This window comes from Carcharodon carcharias, chromosome 13, assembly GCF_017639515.1.
Source record: "Carcharodon carcharias isolate sCarCar2 chromosome 13, sCarCar2.pri, whole genome shotgun sequence".
Classification (NCBI taxonomy): Eukaryota; Metazoa; Chordata; class Chondrichthyes; order Lamniformes; family Lamnidae; genus Carcharodon; species Carcharodon carcharias.
This window is the reverse complement of record NC_054479.1, coordinates 28454187-28477088: the sequence shown is the minus strand read 5'-3', so window position 1 is coordinate 28477088 and position 22902 is coordinate 28454187. Positions and strand designations below refer to the sequence as shown.

The following is a 22902-nucleotide window of genomic DNA, read 5'->3' as shown; positions in this document are numbered from 1 at the left end:
TGGACAAAAGATTTTCTTTTGTTAAAATCTATGTCCTTTGGCCTCATTCTTCAAAATTTACCATTTAGTGTTGCTCCAGGCTCCACCTCTTAACCCTGTAAGCTTAATCTGAATGTTATTTCTATTCAGAAGTGGCTTGCTGTGTGCTAGGGAAGTGCTAGATCGACACGGGGCCGTGTGTAATACATGTACAGTAGGTTTTACAAGTAAGCCCTTTTTTCTTTAAGCAAATCCCACAAAGTCTGCCACAAATGGAATGTCTGCTTTTTCAGTTTCAATAGTTTGTGGCTGCTCCAACCGCACTTGTTAGACGAGGAGTTTCAAACTCAATTTGTATGGTAGGCCTGATCCAACATCCTGGTACTTAGTGTGGTCTGCATGATGCACAAGCTATTTAGACACACTGGGTCAGAAATGGGTTCTGCATTTTGCCATTTTTCAGGGTGTAAACCAGGTTCAAAGTAAACAATTACTGGGTGCAAGATCTTGTACCGAATCTACATGATGGCTGCCATATTGGTCCTTACTGTTTGTATCATCCCTGGCAGAGTCAACATTGGTTCAATTTAAATATGAAAGGAAAACTGGCTGGAGAATGTGCTAAGCAAGCCCCAACTACTTTTCTCAGTTCTACAGCAGCCAAATCAGGGGTCCTTAAAGGGACTGCTAGAGACTATTGAAGAAATGGTAGGGAAAGTTTATTTTACTTCCCCTTCTGTAGAACATGAAGAGCAAGAGTGCTCCTCACCACTCCAAAGCACTACTGTGGACCGTTACCGGCTATATCTGCTCTCCTGTTACTCCTCTGTCTATTAGAGCTTGGGATACTCGCTGAGTGCATTGAGAATCCTATCCCCTTATTCCTCATTTTCCCACTAGTGGGAACAATCTTTCACTGTTTGCCCTCAGTAACATCCCCAGCTTTCACTCATACCTTTGCTGGCTGCTCCTCTCTGAACAATTTCCACACATTACCGTGCAAATGTTGCTGCTGCTGGTTCTGACGTTGTGTCCCACCCTGCCCTGTTCTACCCTGCTCACCCAATTTCTCTCCTCTCCCCCCCCAATCCCACTCCTCTCCCCCCCAATCCTCTTGTCCTAAGTCCCTAATCTCCATCTCTGCCCTCGCATGAGCCTCAATCTCCTGACCACGCCCCCCCCATTTCACAGACTGCCCATCTCCCCTGAGCCCATATCTTTGAACTGCATTTCCTGAGACTTTCTCTCTTTCCCTGAGCCCTCATTTCTTAGCCACAGACCATTATCAAATCATCCCTGACTACGAACATACAAATAAGGAGCAGGAGTAGGCTATTCAGCCTCTTGAGCCTGCTTCACCATTTAATAAGATCATGGCTGATCTGACAGTAACCTCAAATCTGCATTGTGCCTACCCCCTTGCTTACCAAGAATTTATCTACCTCTGCCTTAAAAATATTCAAAGACTCTGCTTCCACCGCCTTTTCAGTAAGAGAGTTCCAAAGATTCACAAAAAATTTGCCTCATCTCTGTTTTAAATGGGAGACTCCTTATTTTTAAACAGTGACCCCTAGTTCTAGATTCTCCCACAAGAGAAAACATACTCTCCAAATCCACCCTGCTCTCCACATCCACCCTGTCAAGACCCCTCAGGATCTTAAAGGTTTCAATCAAGCCACCTTTTACTCTTCTAAACTGCAGTGAATACAAGCCTAGCCTGCCCAACCTTTCCTCATAAGACATAAGACAATCCACCCATTCCAGGTATTAGTCTAGTAAACCTTCTCTGAACTCCTTCCAACGCATTTATATCCTTCCTTAAATAAGATGACCAATGCTTTACACAGTACTCCAGATGTGGTCTCACTAGAATTCTGTATAACTGAAGCATAACCTCCCTACTTGGTCTTCAATTGCCCTCACAATAAATGATAACATTCTATTAGCTTTCTTAATTACTTACTGTACTTGCATACTATTCTTTTACAATTCATGCACTATGACACTCAGATCCCTCTGCATCTCAGAGCTCAGCAATCTTTCACCATTTAGATAATATGCTTTTCTTTTATCCTTCCTGCCAAAATGGACAATTTCACATTTTCACTACTTTACACTAGCCCCTCCTTCTCTTCCAAGCTCCCCATCCCCCAACCCCAGTCTCCATAGCCCCTCTCACTTTCTCTCCCAACTTCCTTTGGCCCAATCTCACAACTGGCTGATCCACTGCCCCAATATCCTTCTTATGATCCCTTCCCTAAACCTCAGTCTCCCTACCCACTATCGCATCTCAATCTCCCCAGCCACAAATCCCTTCATGCTCATTGAGTCTATACATGGTGAAGGTCACAAAGTCAATAAGCTGGCATGGACTTGTTGGGCCAAATGACCTCCTTCTGTACCATAATGACTGTGTGTCTACAAGTGAGTCCAGCTCTCTGTGCTTGCAGTGCCACAACTCAAAGGAAGATAAGCCAAGCTGACACAGCAAATCTTCATAATTGAACCCTTTAAGCCTTTACATCATTCTTGTGACGTTACAAAGCTGGGTCTGGAGGGAAGACCTCTATGGTATCAAGTTTGAAAATCGCATCACATTTCTTGACACAGGGCAATACAAATAAGCATCAGTGCTTGGTTAACCTGCATCACTGGCTATACGCTTTGAGACCCTGATATCAACTCAAGGGAATACAAGCCAAGTTGATGCAACATATCCTCATAATGTAACTCTTTAAGCCCTGATATTTAAGTTCTGAATGTGTGCAAAGCCAATATATTTTCCTGAGATTCGGTGCCCAAAACTGAACACACTGCTCCATGTGGAGTCTGACTAGGGCTTTCTGTATAACTGAAGCATCGCTGCCTCACTTTAAAAATTCCAATCCCCTTGCGATAAAGGCCAACATTCCATGAACCATAAATAAAGGCTGGTGTCCAAGCAGCTTGGAGTTATCTGCCCTCTGGGTCTGGGAACAGTGCGCATCATAGTTTGGACCCCGAAAGCACGAATCGTCTCTTTAAAAACATTAGAGCATTTAATTTACAATATTTGAGTATTTATGTTACAGGAATAAACACTCTTTTTACTTAGAGATGTGGTAGCAGAAATCGAAGCAGTGAATAAAAGCATCCTGATCGATTTTTTTGTTGTTGCCTCTTACCTGGCTAAATGTAGAAGAAAAGCACAGTGGGGGACATAAATTGCGACAATGGTTTGTGTTTGGAAGCGAGATTGCATAACACTAACGGACCACTAGATGGCAGAATTGTTTGCTGATAACGTGCCTTATAAAAGGACAATTGATTGAGTCTTTTGCTGAATCTCCAGCTCTGTTGCCCACTTGCCGAAACAGCATTTTGCACTGCCTTCGTCTCGATTGATTTCTGCTTGGTATTGTAGTTGATATTTTGAGAGGCGTGAGCAAGCAGCCCCGACATACACTGTCCCGCTCTCAAACTACTAACAAGCTTCCCAGTTCTGTTCGACTGTTTAATAAGAATAAAACACTGCGGATGCTGGAGATCTGGGATTTAAAAAAAAACCCAGAAAGTGCTGGAAAAACTCAGCAGGGTCTGGCAGCACCTGTGGAGAGAGAAACAAGAGTTAACCTTTCGGGTCCAATATGACTCTTCTTCGGAAATATCCAACTTGTTGTTTAAGAATTGGTGGGAGAAGTTGCCTCTCTAAACGCGTCAAGGCACCCCTGGGAATTATTGTTTAAGGAGTTTGGAACAGTTGCTGTGACCTGCAATGAAATTGAAATGATGTAAGACTGCCACGGAACTGAGCGCCTCAACCTTCCATGTCCTCTCCTCCCCCATATCAGCTTTCTTCCCCCAAGAGACTCCTTTGGGCAGTAGGTTCAACAGGGGCTGTACGGGATCTGCCTAACCAACCGCTTTTCATGTGTGCCTCCCCCCCCCCCATCATCCCCATCACCCCCATCACCACCCCCAATCAATCATCCCCATCCCCCCCCATCATCCCCATCCCCCCCCATCATCCCCATCCCCCCAAACATCCCCATCATCCCCATCCCCCCCATCATCCCCATCACCACCCCCAATCATCCCCATCCGCCCCCCATCATCCCCATCCCCATCACCCTCCCCCCCCCCCCCCCATCATCCCCATCCCCATCATTCCAACTGAGACTTGCTGATCTAGCACAAATTGCCCACTCTCTCCTGCTCCAACACTTCACTGCCTTGATCAATTAAATCAGGGACTGCAGTCAAGACTGCTTCAGAAGTGTCAATTCGTAACTGTCCTGCGAATCAATTAATTAAACAAAGAGTCATCGAATTATGTGTGCCAAGTGCTCACCTCGACTAAAGAGGGACAATGCATTAAATTATTCCAAGACAAATATGAAGGGTCCATGAAAGCAGGAGCAGACTTGAGGGGCCCAATGCTTTACTCCTGTTCCTAATTCATATCTATGAAAACAAAATAATGACATTATCGAAATTATGATGTTATGAACGAATGAGCCAGTAAAATGTTTTGAATCAATTTGCAACTACATTTTTATAGAACTCGCAGGCCAACAAAACGTCAAACTGGTGTGAATATCTAGTGGTGATTAAACGTTGACTGGAAAATATCCTGTTCTTTTTTCTATTTATATCGTTTCCTTTAGATTTTAATAACTTTTTATTGCGACTCTGCATATCCCTACGCAGTTTGGCCCTTCCATTATTTGATATTCCTCCTGACGACCAACAGTTCCTTGACTCAGTCGCTTGCAAACTCTCCAGACTCGCCACATTTTTCTACACGATTTTTTTTTCATCTTCTTTTGGAATATGGGCTTTGTCCGCCATTAACCGCTCCCCAAGACATACAGAAAGCAAGACTTGCATTTATATAGCGCCTTCGGCGACCACAGAAGGACCCAAGGCGCTTTAGAGACAATTAAGTGCAGTCACTGCTGTAACCAACGGAACACGGCAGCCAATTTGCGCGCAGCAAGCTCCCTCAAACAGCAACGTGATAATGATCAGAATCTATTGACTGGGGGATAAAAACATTGGCCAGGACACCAGAGAGAACTCCTATAAAAATAATTTGCCAACCAATCTGTCCACGAGGCAGATTCAGTGACCAACCTTGCGCGAAGCAATTTGATTTACAGGTTTCAAAGAGTTAATTAATGTTAAAGATGTTAGAATAGAAACTAGGAACAATCAGTGTGCCTCTGAAAATGGAAGGGCTCCACCTACCTCCATGACTGACATATTTCCACAATTCCCTCACCTCCCTTCCCCTTCCCCCTTTGTTGAGTGTCTATCTCTTGTCTGCTGTTTAAATCACACTTTGTAATGGACACGGGGAAAATAAAGTGCCGCCCGCGCGGTGCCAAATTGTACCCAATAAAAATATTGGCCGCTACTGTAGCCCTGTTACTGTTCCTGACAAGTCAGTGAGGTAATGGGACTTTTGCAAATGATTATCACTGACACAGGCTCAGCGAATTACATCATTGCAGACTGTAGAGCCAAAATATTTACGTGTAACTAACTTAAGCCCACAGAAAAAAAAAGTATGATTATTTCCAATAGGGAACTTAGACCGACTTAATTTACCGAGAGCCGTGATACCCCGGCTGGTTATTTGCTGACAGTTAACCTTTTGCACAACATTCCAGCCAGACCACATTATAGAGCCCGGTGTGAATTGGGGTCGGGCGAGAGACTCGTTTCCATGGCGTTAACTCACGGCAAGAGTGATGAGGATGTAAACAGAGCCAATTCAACTGGAAGGCAGGGTTGGTTGGTTGATGGCGTGGGGGGGGGGGGGAGAGAAAACGTAACCGGAAGCCTGCAGTTTTCACAAGATAGGCACAAGCCTATGGGCGGGAATGAGAGATGCAACTCACCAATTGGTGGTGGGAGAGAGATCCCCATCGCCTGGTGTTTATGCATATTTGATGAGACGGGTTTGACGGGACGAGGTTTGCTGTGTTTGGGAGTGCACTTAACCAGGTGGGTCAGTGTCAGGTTAGTGAGAACCAGAGAGGGAGGAGGAGGTTTAACCCTGGTGGGATGGAGCTGGGCTCGGTAGTGATGAGGCAGTGTGCTACCTGAGACTGACCGGGACCGGATTAACAGGAGTGGCGCAGGGAGAGAGAGAGAGAGGGAGAGATGGCGGATCAGAGTAACATCCAGTCGGCTGCCAGTAAGAGTATCCGACCCTTCAGGTCCAGCGAGGAGTATCTTTACGCCATGAAGGAGGACTTGGCCGAGTGGCTCAATGCCCTGTACGATTTGGAGATCCACGTCGACATTTTTATGGAAACGCTGGAGACGGGATGTGCCCTGTGCCAACACGCCAATAACGTTAACCAGACTGCCCTGGAGTTCCAGTCCAAGTGGCCCGAGGTGGCCGGCAGGGTGAAGATCCCCCGCACCGAGGTGACTTTCGCCTCGCGGAACGTGTCGCCCGGTTCCTTCGTCGCCAGGGACAACGTGTCCAACTTCATCGGCTGGTGCCGCCGCGACCTGGGCATCCGCGACGCCCTGATGTTCGAGACCGACGACCTGGTCCTCCGGAAGAACGAGAAAAACTTCGTCCTGTGCCTGCTGGAAGTGGCCAGGCGAGGCTCCAAGTTCGGCATGCTGGCCCCCATGCTGATCCAGCTGGAGGAGGAGATCGACGAGGAGATCCGCGACGCCCTGCAGGAGCCGCCCGACCAGGAGGCTTTCCGCCCCAAAGCCCAGAGGAGGCTGTGTGACTTCAAGAATCTGGACGCCATGGTAAGTCACCCCTGAGGCCGGCCGGGAGCAGCTCCAACACCCACTCAGCTGGAGGGGAGGGGAGGGACTGTGTTAGAGTTTACAGCTTACCCGCCTTGATATTTTTTATTGCATGCGCCTATATCATGTCAGCATTTCATTGTAAAATCTGTCTCCTTTTTAACTTTTAACTTTCATTGTTACTGACATTGTCCTGTGAATCATATCCTGGAATTGCCCTGTGGACTCTGGACTGTGTGTAATACATCCAGTACAATCCTGAAACTGTACTGCTTTTGTCCCCGTTTATACGGTGGATATACTTAATGTGTAACGTTTAGCTTGAGCCAGACATTTTAAGCCCTGCAATTGTATAAAATTTTACCTTTGAGTAAGACAACATGTGTATTGATTTCATGTGTTTGTCATGGATGACACTAAGGCCAAGATCTATTTTACTAGCATATTGGGGCAAATCTTACGTGTGTGGGTGTGTGTAAAACTTGGCTTTTCCTGCCGCTATTTGATGTTGGAGCACAGGCACTGTGCAATATAACAGCAGAAGGGAGTCTGTAAGCAGTTTCTAATCCTGGTTTCTCAGAGAACTGCATTTTTACAACAGAATTCCAAGCTCAAGTAATGTGAGAGCCACTCCCAGGGGGCCCCTCCCACTGCACTGCTGTCCTTGGGTTGATTCCAGAGCTCGATCAGGACTTGGGAATGGTGTTGCTGCCTATTTCCTATTGATCAGTAGCGGAAACTACATCAATGTAAAAGTTGCCTTCAGTTGTAAGGCCAAACTACGGGGTTAAGTTGTTTTTTTTTCTACCTACCTTTTTGTAAACTATTTCATTCTAAACACTTTCCTTGAATCTATACCGAGCAGTACTATGTTGAGAAATAACAGCAAATGCGTAGGATTGTGTTTAAAGGTAGTGACGAATTTCAGGCCTCGGAAGGAAGGAACTTGCATTTATATAGCACCTTTCATAACAAAGACCCAAAGTGCTCTACAGTCAATGAAGTACTTCTTGCAGATTTCACTTTCAGGTTTACCTCATTTGAACTCCATTATGTTTTACAGCTTTGATACTAACCTTGAAGAACTTTTAGATTTTATTGTTGTTACTCGGGTTTTAAAGAAAACTTGTCATTGTGAGATTTTAAATACATTCCTAGTGAATATGGAGCTGTGAGGAACTCCTAGTACAGGTTAGCCACTTGACAATGGCTCTAATCAACTCTTGTCCATTGTCTGATCAATTCGTGACTTTTGTGGGAGGTGGTGGAGGAGAGCCAGTTGATGAGGGGAATGATAAGTGTGATTTTCTTTTTTCAGGAAGAGGTAGCTTCATGATGGAGCAAAGTCTGCATCGTAGTTAATAATCTGACACCTAATCAAGCAGAACCACATTATTCCAGGGTAGTGATAATGAATGACCAGCCAACCCTGGTTTATTAATGAAAACTGGAAAGGGAGACTTGTCTCTGGGGTTTGGGATTCCATTTGCCCAGCTCCAGATACCTCGTAAACCAGTGCCCTAACTGGTAAGGTGACCCTAGTTGAGCAGAAGTAAGTTTACCAGGGCCTCATTCTGACACTGGTTTCAGCTGGTTGAGCTCCAGCAAAATTTGTGCATATGCTTTTTTTTTTGTGGGTGAGCATGTGATCAAAAAACATTGACTCCTTTGGCATGGGTGAGTGGAGTGTTGTGTTTGTATAAAGAGAGAATGTGTACTCTATTGGGTTTAAAACATTCTAGGTATACAGATTGCAGTTACCCTTTTGTATATGACAGACACATAACTGAGAAATAAATTGTGACTATGTAATAATCAAACATCTTCAAACTAGAAGAAAGGAAAAATTATCAAAAAGGCCCTAGATTTTACTGATTTTAATATGACTGAATTTTACTGACTTAATATGACCTATCTTCTTTGCTCCACTGAAGAACCTATTGAAATGAGGTTTGGAATTTGAATAACCAAGATTTGCAGGTGCTTTGCCTATTGGGTTGAAATATTTTTGGGAATTTGGATACAGTGGAACATGTGCCGAGTTGAGGACTGGAGTTTCCAAAATAATGGCCAATAAATATGCCTGGTTATAGTGTTTTTTTTTTGCATTAATTAATAAAATTACAGTATTGCTAATGTGTAAGTTAATCTGAAAGCTCATTGAGTATGGCAAACAGCATGAAGCTATTTTGTCAAAAGTACAGACTGTGAAATAATTGGTGTGAAACTGATGGGAAAAGTTCTGCAGCTAAGGTATTCCGGGCCCCACACTTTCGTACGATTCCAAACTCTTGGACATGGTACAAAGGAGATGTACTAGAATGGTACCAAGGATGAGAGTTTACATGTAAACACTAGAAAAACAATTTGTATTTGTATAGTGCCTTCAACATATCAAAACATTCCAAGGTGCTCCACAGGTGTGTTATGAAACAATTTCCACCAAGCCATAAGGAAATTTTGGGGCAGATGTCAAAAGCTTTAAGGAGGAAAGAGGCATTAGAGAAGCAGTGAACTTTAGGGAGGGAATTCCATTGCTTAGGGCTGTGCCAGCTAAAGGCATGGCCAGCAATGTTGCATTGATTTTTAAACGCTAAGGCAAAATTGGACGAGCACAAATATCTCAAGGGTGGTGGGGAAGCAGAGTTGTAGGGTTGGAGGAAGTGACAGTGGTGGGGAGGAGCAAGACAATGGAAAAATTTGAAAACCAGGATGAGAATTTCAAAAGTAGAGGTGTTGCTTGGTTTGGAACTAATGTTGATCAGTTAGTACAGGAGTGCTGGGTGGATGGACATTGTGCAAATTAGAACATGGGCAGCAAATTTTTGGATGACCTCAATGTACAGAAGATAGAACATGAGAAGCTGGCCAGATGCTGTCAAGTCTAGAGGTAACACAGGCAAAATCATAAAGGTTTCCATGGAGTAAAGGAGAAACTGTTTCCACTGCCGGAAGGTTCAAGAAACAATTTTTAAAGTAATTCATAGCGCCAATGTTGAATGTGAAGAGATTTTTCTTGCACAGTGGGTTATGATTTGACATACACAAAAGGTGATAGAAACAGATTCAGTTATAACTTTCAAAAGGGAATTGGCTAAATAATTGCAGGACTCTGGGAAAAGAGAAGAGAAAGGAAGTGGACCAATTGGGAAACTCTGTCAAAGAGCTGACATTGCACGATGTGTTGAATGGCCTTCTGTATTATAAGGTTCTATGATTCTCCAAGAACTCTCCCAAAAAAAAAAGCTGAACTCTTGTGTGGAAATATATAGACCAGGAAGATTCCATATTTGGCTCTAACTGTGTGGTGTTAACGCATCTGAAATGATTGTCTACCTAACCCAGGAGAATGGAAAGTAAACTGGAGCTTCTACTCCAGATCACTATGTAGAGATTCTAGGTGGAAGTATGTGGGTGTAGAGATCAGTTTGGTGACCACGTTGAATAACCAGCCCAGGTTCTCTGCTTAAGCATTAAAGAATGGCCACTTGAGTGAGGGACAAGAGGGCAGCCAGTGTCTGTGCATCATGTCCCAATCAGGAGGGGAGAAAAGAACACTGGAAATGGAAGGAAGAAAAATTCAACTGTACATTTAAGCCATATGAGAACTGCTAATTTAGAATGTTTAGAGTGCCAATTTAGAAAGCTAATTTAGCTTTCACAAAGCTGATATTCATTGTTCCCAATGTGTATCCCAGAGATTTTCTCTATGCTTGCAGCACTAACTGTACAGAAACTTAAATGTATAATTATAGGAGGTTAACCTCTGTTACGGATATGAGCTAGTTGGTGTAGCTAGAACTACGATATCTGTGGTCTGAATTGGGGTGAAGTGTGCATTAGTTTGGCTTTTTTATTACGTTTTGTTTACAAAATTGTTTCATTGAAGGGTATTGCCATGCAATTTTTTTTTTAAACCAATTCAGAAGTTGAACTAACTAAAATGTTCAGGATTGATCAGCTCCCAGTGTTGGACAAGGGTGGACCAGTTCCTGTAGCTGTATGCATGGTAATTCGGTTTCCCTTTACTTAACTCTAAATGTTACTTAATATTGAAGTTTCAGTATCCATTTTGCACTCGTACAGTTTCTAAGAATACAATGGCTCAGTTCTTAAACCTGACACAACTAACTCAGAAAAAGAAGTTTGCAGGTTAAAATACAGCCCTTGTAGGGAGGCAGTGGTATTGTCACTGAACTAGTATTCCAGATACCCAGGGTAATGGTCTGGCAACTTGGGTTCAAACCCCACCACAGCAGATGGTGAAATTTGAATCCAATAAAAATCTGATATTAAAAGTCTGATGATCACAAAGCCATTGTCGATTGATGGGAAGTGAGGGAAGGAAATCTGCTGTCCTTACTGGTTTGGCCTACATGTGACTCCTACATGTGGTTGACTCTTTTTAATGACCTCTGAACAAGGGCAATTAGGGATGGGCAATAAATGCTGGCCTAGCCAGCAACACCCACATCCCATGAACAAATGGGGAAAAAAAAGCAAAAAAAGTTGTCCGTATAGAAACATTCCTGACAGGATCTGAAGCAAATGAAAGTGATGCAATAGCATCATTATTAGCACCACATTACAAGTTGAGAAAATTAATTTAAAAATATGGAGCAATTTGTGCATCTTTAAACGATGGACTTCCCCAGTCACATTATGAAGGAATAATTTTGAACAGTTAATGCACCAGTGAAGATTTGCCTCGTAACATGTAAGTCAGTCAGTTCTCTGAAATTCCCAGTAATTCGCATGGGATTGCTTTCTACCGGTACTGGAAACTGAGGCCTGGTAAAATGATGCTTCAGATAGATTATGCTGATAAGGAAAGGTTGAACAAACTACACAGTGGAATTTGAAATTCTTGCTCATTTCTGGTGCACTTTCTGAAGGTTTCTTCCAAATATTTTTGTCTTTGGAATCTAGACACCATACAGAACAATTTAGGGAACAATTTGATGAATCTCAATTTGCTTTGTCTTAACATAAGTTGTGGTGCCATTAAGGCCCAGGAGCCATTTAAAGTGCTTTTGGCTCCACTTTTGGCTTCACTCCTGTAGTCCAATAATGCAGAACGAAGATTTTTTTAAACTTGCCTATTGCCTATTTTCCTGAGGCTCTCTGGATCCTCCTATTTATCAAGGTGGCACTCAGGTTGTTAACATTAACTTTTATCATGTTGAAATCAAACTTTTCTTTTCATCTTGACCTTCTCATGAAGTGTTGATTCTTCCTAGGATATGGTTCCATGGATAACAAGTACCATCATCTCCACCTATCCTATGAGCTGTCTGGTTGGATGCTCATTCTTTAGGTGAGGCTAAAGGGTGAATGCTCTTTGATCATTGAAGTGATGGCACCAAGTCTGAAACACAAACTCTTCATTTTTTCCTTCTTCCTTTCCCATCAATTGTCAATGGCTTCGTAGTCATCACGCTTTTAGTTTGATTTTTATTGGATTCAAAATTCTCTTCAATAGTAGACTGGTTAAATAGGCATGGGAACCCTTACTGACTTGTTTATGGTTAGCTTCTTAAGCGCTCTGTTGACCATAATACATTCCATTTCTAAGGCTTGCTTTGTGCTTTCAAACCAAAAAAACATTTTAATGAGTATCTTTCTAATTTTATTTTAAGCTGTAAAAAATGAAGCTGGTAAACCCATTCAACTGTTATACTGTGATATCCTAATAGAAGTCTGGTATTTTTTCCACATATATAAGTGCTATTGGAACAATTGAAGAGGAAGAAGAATGTTGATTTATTTTTCGTGTTTTTTTCCTTGATGCTTGCACTTTGCTCTTGCCAGGGCTAAATTGTGATGCTGCCAAAAAAGCTTTTTATCCCAAGGATCAAATAAGTGGTGAGAGATTTGTTACATAGTCCAGTTTATTGTGCGTCTCCTTTTGTCAGCTAAATTAGCTTAAAAGAGAAACACCAGTATAAATACATTAACATTGAGGTAACCTTTTATTATTGACCACCAGAAGATTAGGGGAGTAAAATAAGGTTCAACCAAATTTGCAAGATACAAGCATGCATCAATTTGCATGGTTAATACAATGTTAACCATTGTATTGGTTTAGTGCAATATAGTTACATTGGTCCAACTGAAAGTCAGCCATGCAGCTATGCAACATAAGTAGATACAGACTAGGCTGCAGTTATCCTGAAGCTGCCAGATGGTTAACATTGTATTAACCATGCAAATTGATGCATGCTTGTATCTTGCAAATTGGTTGAACCTTATTTTACTTCCCTAATCTTCTGGTGGTCAATAATAAAAGGTTACCTCAATGTTAATGTATTTTTACTGGCGTTTCTCTTTTAAACTAATCTCAATACTGGTCACAGCCAATAATACCTTACTGATGCACAACTAACTATTAAGAGCCAAGGAAAGTTCTGCCTGTTCTAGGCGAAATAAATGAATTTTTTGAGAAGTGGAGGCAAGAAAATACTTATGTAGACTCTTTAAGGTTATAAAGTGTGCAGGAGGTCCAATGGAGCTATACCCCATGCAGTGTTGAGGTAATTCAGCCTGAGCTGCGCTGATACATGGCATCCGGCTGCTTTCCAGCCTACCCCAATCCCCTCACTACTTTGGTTCAGGAAGTTACTCCAGAGACACTTTTTTTATGTCCCTACACAGACACTAAAATCAGTCCTTTTTGGCCATGTTCTATTTTGACCTTGTAATTCTTGAAATGGATTTGTTGGATATTAAAAGTTTGAAATCAGCCAAGCCCAAGTTTTGCCGTAGTGAGGCCAGTAGAATTTGTAGCTGTAAGTTTCAATTAAATATGCACCCTGATCTATGTAGAACAAGGGGTCTAATCGAGTGATTTTTTTTTTTGCCAATTTTAATTTTGTTCTCACTCCCATGTGTTCTGCTGACAATCGGGGAGTCTTTATTGGGAATTATCGTGATTATTTGAATAGGTTGACAACTTACTGGTGTTTTCATTATTTTTAATGAAGAGGTTGACGTGAGAATAAAGAAGGAAAAACTGCATTTTGTGCTCTTTCCTGCTACAAATAGAAGATTGGGAAAATATACTCGTCACTATACCACCTTAAATCAATATTTACTATGTTAGGCACTTGTGATAATGGACATTCCTCTGTTATACAACTTCCCAAACACACTCACACTGTCTCTCAAAATTGCTGAAATACTGTATCCCAAAATGACACAATGGGTGGAATCATCCCAGATTCACGCACAGTGCAGTAGCGGGTGGGGGAAAAAAAGTAGTTCTACTCGCCGGCTGCAATGGTGGGTTTTCTGGCTGTATTGTCCCATTTTCCACCTCATTAATTATGCAGCCACAGGGAAACACAATGTCTCGCTAGTGTCTGGCCTCCGATTTTCCCACCTTGCCGTTTCCTCACACGGTCATATTTGAACTGCAGCCATGCGCACACTTGATGCTTGCAGCCCAGGGCTGCTCCGGTAAGACATAGCACCAAAAGCCAAGAAGAGTGCAGCCTGCCCCCGATTCAATGATGCATCCCTGAGACAGTACCTGGACACCAGGTGACCCACCACAATGTCCTCTACCCCACCCCCTGTGGCAGAGGTGGTCAGTGCCGATGCTGCACACACAGGTCAGCCATCCAGTGCAGAAAACGGACAAATGATCTCATCCATGCTGCCAGGATAAGGCAACCATTTTATCACTCAACTCTCTCATTCACAAGCCCATTGCACGTTCACTATCATCGCACTCACTGCCAGCTCGGGACATCACCACTCACTCTCTCACGCACACCCTCATGTCTCCATCCGGCCTCGTCTCCTCTGTAGACTGCCTCCTTGGCCCTCGCCACCTTGAGGCCACTTGCACAGATCAACATGTGCCCCCACACACGCCCTCGCCCTGCAGTCCCTCTCCTTGCCTGAGGCCACTTCTCCCCTTTCCCCACTCAAGCCCTAGCCCCACAGCTGTTGTAAAGCCACCTCTGCCTTACAGCTGGTCTGGTAGGTAGAGACCTGCCCATAAGCCCCTTAAAAGTGCTGTGGTGCTGCCTGCGAAGCCTGCTGCTGATGACCACGAGTGCTGTCTGTAGCAAGATAGGCAAACAAACCTCAAAGTCCCGAGGGAAGTGTAGCTCGCCAGGTGCACTTCGCTTGTGTACAGTTGTGAAGCACGTTGTCATGATTATGCCCAGATGATCCAGCATGTGGGGGGATGATTCCGGCAAGCAGTGCGTTTTGAAATTAGGTTCCCGACATGCGGTGGTGGACAACATGGCCTGCCATTGATGGTATGATCGCAAACTGGTTTAACGGTGAGAACCCAATTTTTGTTGTTGCCTTCTTGCCATATTGTTCCCTCCTATTCCCCTCTCTCCCCCACCTGCCTGTCATGCTGTCTGATGCCAATGTGTGACAAGAGTGGCATGCTTGGGAGCAAAGGGTAGCTTTGGACCTATAGTTCCCAAAGCCATCCACCACTGGGGCTTACCTCCCCTTGTATCAGAGGTCTTGGTGTCTAATTGATAGAGGATTGATTGCTATGATGAGTCAGCAATTCCATTAGGATGGTGGAAGGTGAACTAGATGGATTGTGGGTCTCTTTTTTTTGGTCTAGCAATGACTATGTTGTCATGCTTTTGATTTAACCCAGAGATTTATTGCAAAAAAAAAATCTAACTTGCATCAAGCCTGTACTCATTCCAAGAAACCATTTTCTTTGAGGATGTTGGATAATACCGGAGGGCAGACATCTAATTTGGTCATTTTGAGCTTTAATTGCCCTCGCTCTGCATTTATTCTGTATCAGCAAATGTTCAATTGATCTCTGCAGAAGCACTTCAATGTTGGCAGGAGCCCAACACACATTTTTAAAAGCCTCAAATGAGTCATTTGATGATTGTACATAACTTGAGATATACAAGATCAAGACAACCTCGGGTTTAGTTTCTAGTCTGTGCTAGGTTAATTAATTGGTAATTAGAGTGCTTCACTTGGTCTGGGTTTGCCTGGGCTAAGAGGGAGAAAAGTCAGCTGTTTCCCACCTTTCTATTTGCTAATCCATGTTTCATTTGCATGTATGGAGGGTGAGTAAGGACATGACTGGGCGATACCCTTCAGAGGTGGATAGACTGATATTTAGTGGTCAGGTTTACACATGATAAATAACCATTGGGTGAGACACTGGGCACTAGGATCTGGCTGCAAAACGATACCCCAGTATCAGTCCTCAATCAGTACGGAGGAGACAAAATGGAAGGAGATTGAAAAGTAGAAATTTACTTGATTTAAAAAAAAAATTGTTTTTATTACATTTTAAAGGCAATAAACAACATCTTTCAGGCGCACATCCCAGCAAATAGAGAGAGGCAATTAAATCAACATTTCATCACTTGAATCAGGCATCTCTGCAAGTTAATTATAATTCTGTATAGCACATCAGGAAGTAGAATACTATTTAAATCTGGCTTGAGCATCAGTATTTATAACCTGCAATAAATCCAAGATTTATCTTTATTTTTTTGCCTATGTAGTCAGATGTTTGCCATCCAAAAATAAATAAATGTTTTCATTTTCAGTCTGCCGTATTATTGCTCCAAATAATTTAGTCAAAAAGCCTGAAAGAGAGTAATTTTATTATCAACAGCTAGTGTGTGAATAAAAGGAAGCTGGCATGATGGTGAATTTTAATGATATACAGCTCTGTACTATGATGATGCAGTGCATCTGTGTCCAACAAGTCTCCAGTCTTTGGGCGTTAAATGGAGATCCAGCACCAGGATTAATAGTGCTGTTAGTATCACAAACAAGTCCTAATGACAGTAATAGGATTATTCTATCTGGAGACAGTTAAATTTAGGAGTCTTTAAAAAAAAAAATCATTACAATATTTGTTTTCCCAGTGACCTGGAACGTTGATAACAACTAACTTAAATGGCCAATATATTTAGCACTTAAATCTGTAATAATGACAAGATTTAAGTTCTGAAAGGGGAAAGAAATAATGATTAAGACTATACCAAATACAACAATCAAGAAGCTTGACACCACCCAGGACAAAGCAGCCCACTTAGTTGGCGTCCCACCCACAAACATTCATTCCCTTCACCATTGACGCACAGTAGCAGCAGTGTGTACCATCTACACGATGCACTGCAGAAACTCACCAAGGTTCCTTAGACAGCACTTTTCAAACCCAAGACCACTACCATCTAGAAGGACAAAGGCAGCAGATACCTGGAAGTTCCCCCTCCAAGCCACTTGCCATCCTGACTTGGAAATAGATCACCGTTCCTTCACTGTCGCGGGGTCAAAATCCTGGAACTTCCTCCCTAACAGCACTGTGGGTGTACCTGCACCACATGGATTGCTGTGGTTTAAGGAGGCAGCTCATCATGTGTTCTCAAGGGCAGTTAGGAATGGGCAATAAATGCTGGACCAGCCAGTGATGTTCACATCCCATAAATGAATTTTTTTTTAAAAATTGCTTCAATATCTAGCACCTGGAACCTCATTGCACAGGTAATTGTATTTCATGTAGTAAGCCTACAGATCCAGTGAAGGAGCAACTAATAGGAATCGGTGCTGATGAAGCAATAAACAGAACAATGAGTTTTTATTGTTTTAAGAAGTTTAGTTCAGTTTGTTTGGAAACCTTTTTCAAAACTATAGCTAGTCATTCTTATGAATATTCCCAGAACTGTTAAGAGGCCCAAAAGATCATGTTGGTTCCCTACTATTTTGTGGGTATGAGGTGTATGGCATGGAGAATGTGTGGGGGAAAATGGCATTTTTGTCAAGATGTAATGTGGTAAAGTCTCCCTCAACCTGTTATGATGCCTAATGGGCTAAAATAAAAACTGGTTCATTCAGAAATCAAGTCACAAGTTAATTTGTCGTAGGCAGTTATCTGAGGAAGTAAATAAGCCATTCAATTCGAATAGGAACATGTGGCGCAATTTACATCTCTCAAATATCTCGCTCAAAACAGGCCAGTAGCAGGACAAATGTTAAGTGAGACACAGAATGTATTGGTTGTCTGCTCTTTCCAATTTTCAGGTAGTCCTTGGCTTAGCCAGCCAGAAACTGGTGGCAGCCTAATGAAAAATACTAATTGGGATCAAGCACTGGTCAGAATTTCTGATGCCGTCCTACTGAAGCAGTCTGTCCAATTGCAGCAAGAATATATTCAGGCTGGGGTTGACTGGTGGCAAGTAACATTTGCCCTACATGTGCCAGGCAATGACCATCTCCAAGAAAGAATCCAGCCATCTCCCCTTGACACTCAGTGGGGGATTCAGCGATGGTAATGCCACTATCATTAGCTTGAGGGTTACTATTGACCAGAAACTGAACTGGACCAGCCATATAAATACTGTGGCTACAAGAGTAGGTCAGAGGCTGGGAATTCGGCAGCGAGTAACTCACCTGACTCCCCAAAGCCTGTCCGCCGTCCACAAGGCACACGTCAGTGACTGTGATGGAATCCACTTGCCTGGATGAGTGCAACTCCAACGACACTCAAGAAGCTTGACACAATCCAGGACAAAGCAACCTGCTTGATTGGTACCTCATCCACTTTCAAAATTCATTCCCTCCACCACATGGTACAGATGACTGCCACTGTGCAAGATGCACACAAATTAGGACTCCTTGAGCCTGCTCCGCCATTCAATACGATCATGGCTGATCTGAATGTAACCTCAACCCCACATTCCTGCCTATCCCTGATTAACCTTTCACCCCCTTGTTAATCAAGAATCTATCTAGCTCTACCTTAAAAATATTCAAAGACTCTGCTTCCACTGCATTTTGAGGATGAGTTCTAAACACTCACTACCCTGTGAGAGAAAATTTATCCTCATCTGACTTAAATGAGCGATCCTTTAATTTTAAACAGTGACACCCCCCCCCCCCCCCAGTTCTAAATTCTCCCACAAGAGGAAACATCCTCTCCACATCCACCCTGTCAAGACCCCTCAGGATCTTAAAGGTTTCAATCAAGCCACCTCTTACTCTTCTAAATTGCAGTGGATACAAGCCTAACCTATCCAGCCTTTCCTCATAAGAGAACCCACTCATTCCTGGTATTGGTCTAGTAGACCTTCTCTGAACTGCTTTTAATGCATTTACATCTTTTGTTTAATAAGGAGACCAGTACTGTACACAATCTCCAGATGTGGTCTCACCAGTGCCCTGTACAACTGAAGCATAACCTCCCTAATTTTGTAATCGATTCTCTTCACAAATAACTTACATTAGTTTCCCTAATTACCTCCATACTAACTTTTGTGATTCATGCACTAGGACACCCAGGTCCCTCTGAATCTCAGCTCTGCAATCTCTCATCATTTAGATAATCTTCCTTTTTTATTCTTCCTGCCAAAATGAACGATTTCACATTATACTCCGTTTGCCAGATCTTTGCCCACTCACTTAACCTATCTATGTCACTTTGTAGCCTCCGTACATCATCTTCACAATTTAATTTGCTGCCTATCTTTGTGTCATCAGCACATTTAGTCACCATTCCTTCGGTCCCTTCATCCAAGTCATTTATATAAATTGTAAACTGTTGAGGCCCCAGCAGTGATCCCTGTGGCACACCACTCATCACATCCTGCCAACCAGAAAAAGACCCATTTATGCCAGCTCTCTGCTTCCTGTTAGCTAACTAATCTTCTATCCATGCCAGTATGTTACCCCCCTACACCATGAACTTTTATTTTCTGCAATAACCTTTGCACTTCAGCAACTCACCAAGGCTCCTTTGAGCTTCTAAACCCACGACCTCTGCAGATCATGTGAACACTACCACCTGCAGGTTTCTTTCGAGTATCACGTCATCCTGACTTGGAACTATATCGCCGTTCCTTCACTTGTTGGGTCAAAATCCTGGAACTCCCTAACAGCAATGCAGGTGTTTCTCCAACACTTGGACTGTAGCGGTTCAAGAAGGAAGCTCACCGTGACCTTTGCAAAGGCAATAAGGGCTGGGCAACAAATGCTGGTCCAGCCAGTGGCGCCTGCCCCCCATGACCGAATGTTTTTTAAATCTCCTGTATGCCTGCGCTGCTATTGCTAGTTACTTACCCTGCCTGCAAACCATGAGAAGTATAAGTCAGAAGGCAATCACTTCTGGTGGTATTTAAAGGGATCCTCAGCTGTACTTGGGGGATAATGCTGCAATGTTTTGGGAGGCATATTGCAAGCATTACGTTGTGATTCTTACTAAATGAATTCCACCACCTGGGCAGGAAGGAAGAGCAAATAGAAGGCACGATCCCAGAAATCATCATTTCCCCCCCCCTTCCCCAGCTGCCCCAACAAAGGAATTTTTGACCCAGTTCAGCATGCCTACAGTCCTGAGGAGCAGTGCATAAGGAGGCTGTGCATCTGTAGGGAGGTTGTCACAGATTTAACATCTCCGCAACTACCTGCAACAGCTAGCACTGTATTGCGTGCTGCAGCCCTCGACTACTTTGTCTCCAGCTCCTTTTAGATTGCCTTGGGGAAATCTGTAATGTCTGTCAGTCTGCATTAAACGGATGACTGATTTATGTTTGCCCGATTGCCAGGGTAAACACTTTTGTCAATTTTTCTCAAGAACTACAGCTTTCCTCTGTATATTTGGTTCATGGGGGGGGTGTAGTGGTAATGTCACTGCACTAGTATTCCAGAGGTCCAGGACAATGTTCTGGGAACAGGGGTTTAAATCCCACCATGGCAACTGGTGTAATTTAAATTCAGTTAATAAATCTGTAATTTTAAAAAAAAATCATTAAATTATTGGCATGAAAAACCCATCTGGTTCACTAATGTCCTTTAGGGAGGGAAATCTGTCATCCTTCCCTGATCTGACCCATGTAACACTCCAGGCCCACAGCAATATGGTTGACTCTTAAATGCCCTCTGCAATGACTTAGCAAGTGTCTCAGTTGTATCAAATCACTACAGAAAAGTTGGTGAGGTGTGAAATCAGACAGATGGTAAGGCATGCATCAACCTCAACACTGGAAATGACCACAGCCCACGCAGCCCTGCCGATCCTGAAAATATCTGGGGCCTTGTGTCAAAATTGGGAGAGCTGTCCCCAGGCTATTTAAGCAACAAAAACAAAAATACCTGGAAAAACTCAGCAGGTCTGACAGCATCTGCAGAGAGGAATACAGTTGACATTTCAAGTCTGTATGATTCTTCATCCGAACTAAGGAAATAGAGAAATTAGGTGAAATATTAGCTGGTAGAGTGGGGTGGGACAGGTAGAGCTGGATGCAGGGCCAGTGATAGGTAGAGGCAAAGAAGCGATTGCCAAAGATCTCATAGACAAAGGGGTGTTGACGGTGGTGACATTATCTAAGAAATGTGCTAATGGGGACGTTAAGGGTAGCAAGCAGGACAAGTTAGTGGTGGATGGCCCTAGTGGGATGGGGTGGGGGGAAGGAATCAAAATGGGCTAAAAGGTGGAGATAAAATAATAGATTGAAATAAATTTAAAAATAGGTGGGAAAAGAAAAATATATATTTTTTAAAATCATAAATTATTGGGGAAAGTGGGTGGGGATGAAGGGGAGAGTTAATGATCTGAAATTGTTGAACTCAATGTTAAGTCCAGAAGGCTGTAAAGTGCCTAATTGGAAGATGAGGTGCTGTTCCTCCAGTTTGCATTGAGCTTCACTGGAACATTGCAGCAGGCCAAGGACAGACATGTGGGCAAGAGAGCAGGGTGGTATGTTGAAATGGCAAGCAACAGAGAGGTCTGGGTCATGCTTGCGGACAGACTGAAGGTGTTCTGCAAAGTGGTCGCCCAGTCTGCGTTTGGTGTCTCTAATGTAGAGGAGACCGCATTGGGAGCAGCGAATGCAGTAGACTCTACAAGCAACAGCTTGATAGTCATACACATTACTCCTTTGACAGCACCTTCCAAACCCTCGACCTCCCCCATGTTGATGGACAAGGGCAGCAGATGCAAGTTCTCCTCCAACCACATCATCCTGACTTGGAACTGTATCGCTGTTCCTTCACTGTTGCTGGGTCATAATCCTAGAACTACCTTCCTAACAGCATTGGGGGGTGTACCTACACCTCATGGACTGCAGCAGTTCAAGAAGGTGGCTCACCACCACCTATTCGAGGGCAATTGGGGATGGACAGTAAATGTTGGCCTAGCCAGTGATGCCCACATCCCAAGAAAGAATGAACTTGTTAAAAAAAATTCCTCTCCAGAAACCACATTCAGCAGCAGAGCTTGATACAGTTAGGTAGATCCTTGCCTTAACTCAAGTCCTTCTTCAGTAGACCATTACAATCATTGGGCAATGATTTATGATACTTGGGCAGATCTGTGGGCTTTGCTGTGTAATGGGGGCAGCATATGGTGTCTCCATTGGATGAGGGTCTTGTGTTGAAGGAAAAAGATACAATCGGATAAGGTTGGTGAGGAGCTGAGGGAGAGCAGATTGTAGGAGATATGTGATCTGACTGAAGACCCATCAATTTGGTCTGCCTGGGGTGTGAAGACAAGCATCATGAGAGATGTTACCAGTGTCACTGACGCTTCTAGGAGGGCCAGCTGCAGCATCTATTGAAGTGACTACATGCTTCAGGGTTGACTGCCAGTGTTAATGCCATGTGCCAAAATTCCCCATACTCAACATGCTGCAGAAGTTCCTGGCAGGCAACCCAGTGCGATAAGCAGTAGCTGCCATACTTCTTTAGAGGCTGGCCCCTCTTCAGTTTACATATATTGAGAAGAGTGAACCCATTGTCTTCAGTCTCTGCCATAAACACCATTCCCTTGCCACTGATTCCATCCCTCTCCCTGGCAACTGCCTGAGGCTGAACCAGATCGTTCGCAAGCTCTTGTCACATTTGACCCTGAAGTGAGCATCCAACTGTATATCCATGCTGTCACTAAGACTGCCTATTTCCACTTGTGTAACAGCAACAGCCTCCACCCCTCCCTCAAAAAGCCCTCATCTGTGTGTTTACTACCACCAGAATTGACTCTCTGATGCATTCCTAGATGGCCTCCTGCATTCTACCATCGGTAAACTTGAGGCCATCCAAAACACTCCTGCCTGTATCCCAATTCGCACCAAATACTGTTCACCAATCACTCCATGCTCTCTGATTTACATTGACTTTGGGTCAAGCAGCATCTTGATTTAAAAAAAAATT

The 22902-nt window shown here is 43.3% G+C and overlaps 1 protein-coding gene and 1 long non-coding RNA gene across 2 annotated transcripts in view; one reads left to right on the top strand and one right to left on the bottom strand.

Annotated features, from left to right (window-relative positions):
- Window positions 1-3083: 3083 nt before the first annotated feature.
- On the bottom strand, window positions 3084-5694 carry LOC121285882. Its single transcript, XR_005944829.1, has 3 exons — window positions 5572-5694; window positions 4310-4422; window positions 3084-3565 (listed from the first exon to the last, which is right to left on the bottom strand). It is a non-coding gene; the product is annotated as an uncharacterized LOC121285882 (long non-coding RNA).
- A 143-nt stretch (window positions 5695-5837) lies between these two features.
- Window positions 5838-22902, top strand: part of LOC121285879 (GAS2-like protein 2A) — a 65271-nt gene continuing 48206 nt past the window's right edge. The window contains exon 1 of the mRNA XM_041202801.1: window positions 5838-6741. Within this exon, the coding sequence (XP_041058735.1) occupies window positions 6130-6741 (612 nt within the window). The 5' untranslated portion in view covers window positions 5838-6129. The remainder of the gene's footprint in view (window positions 6742-22902) is intronic.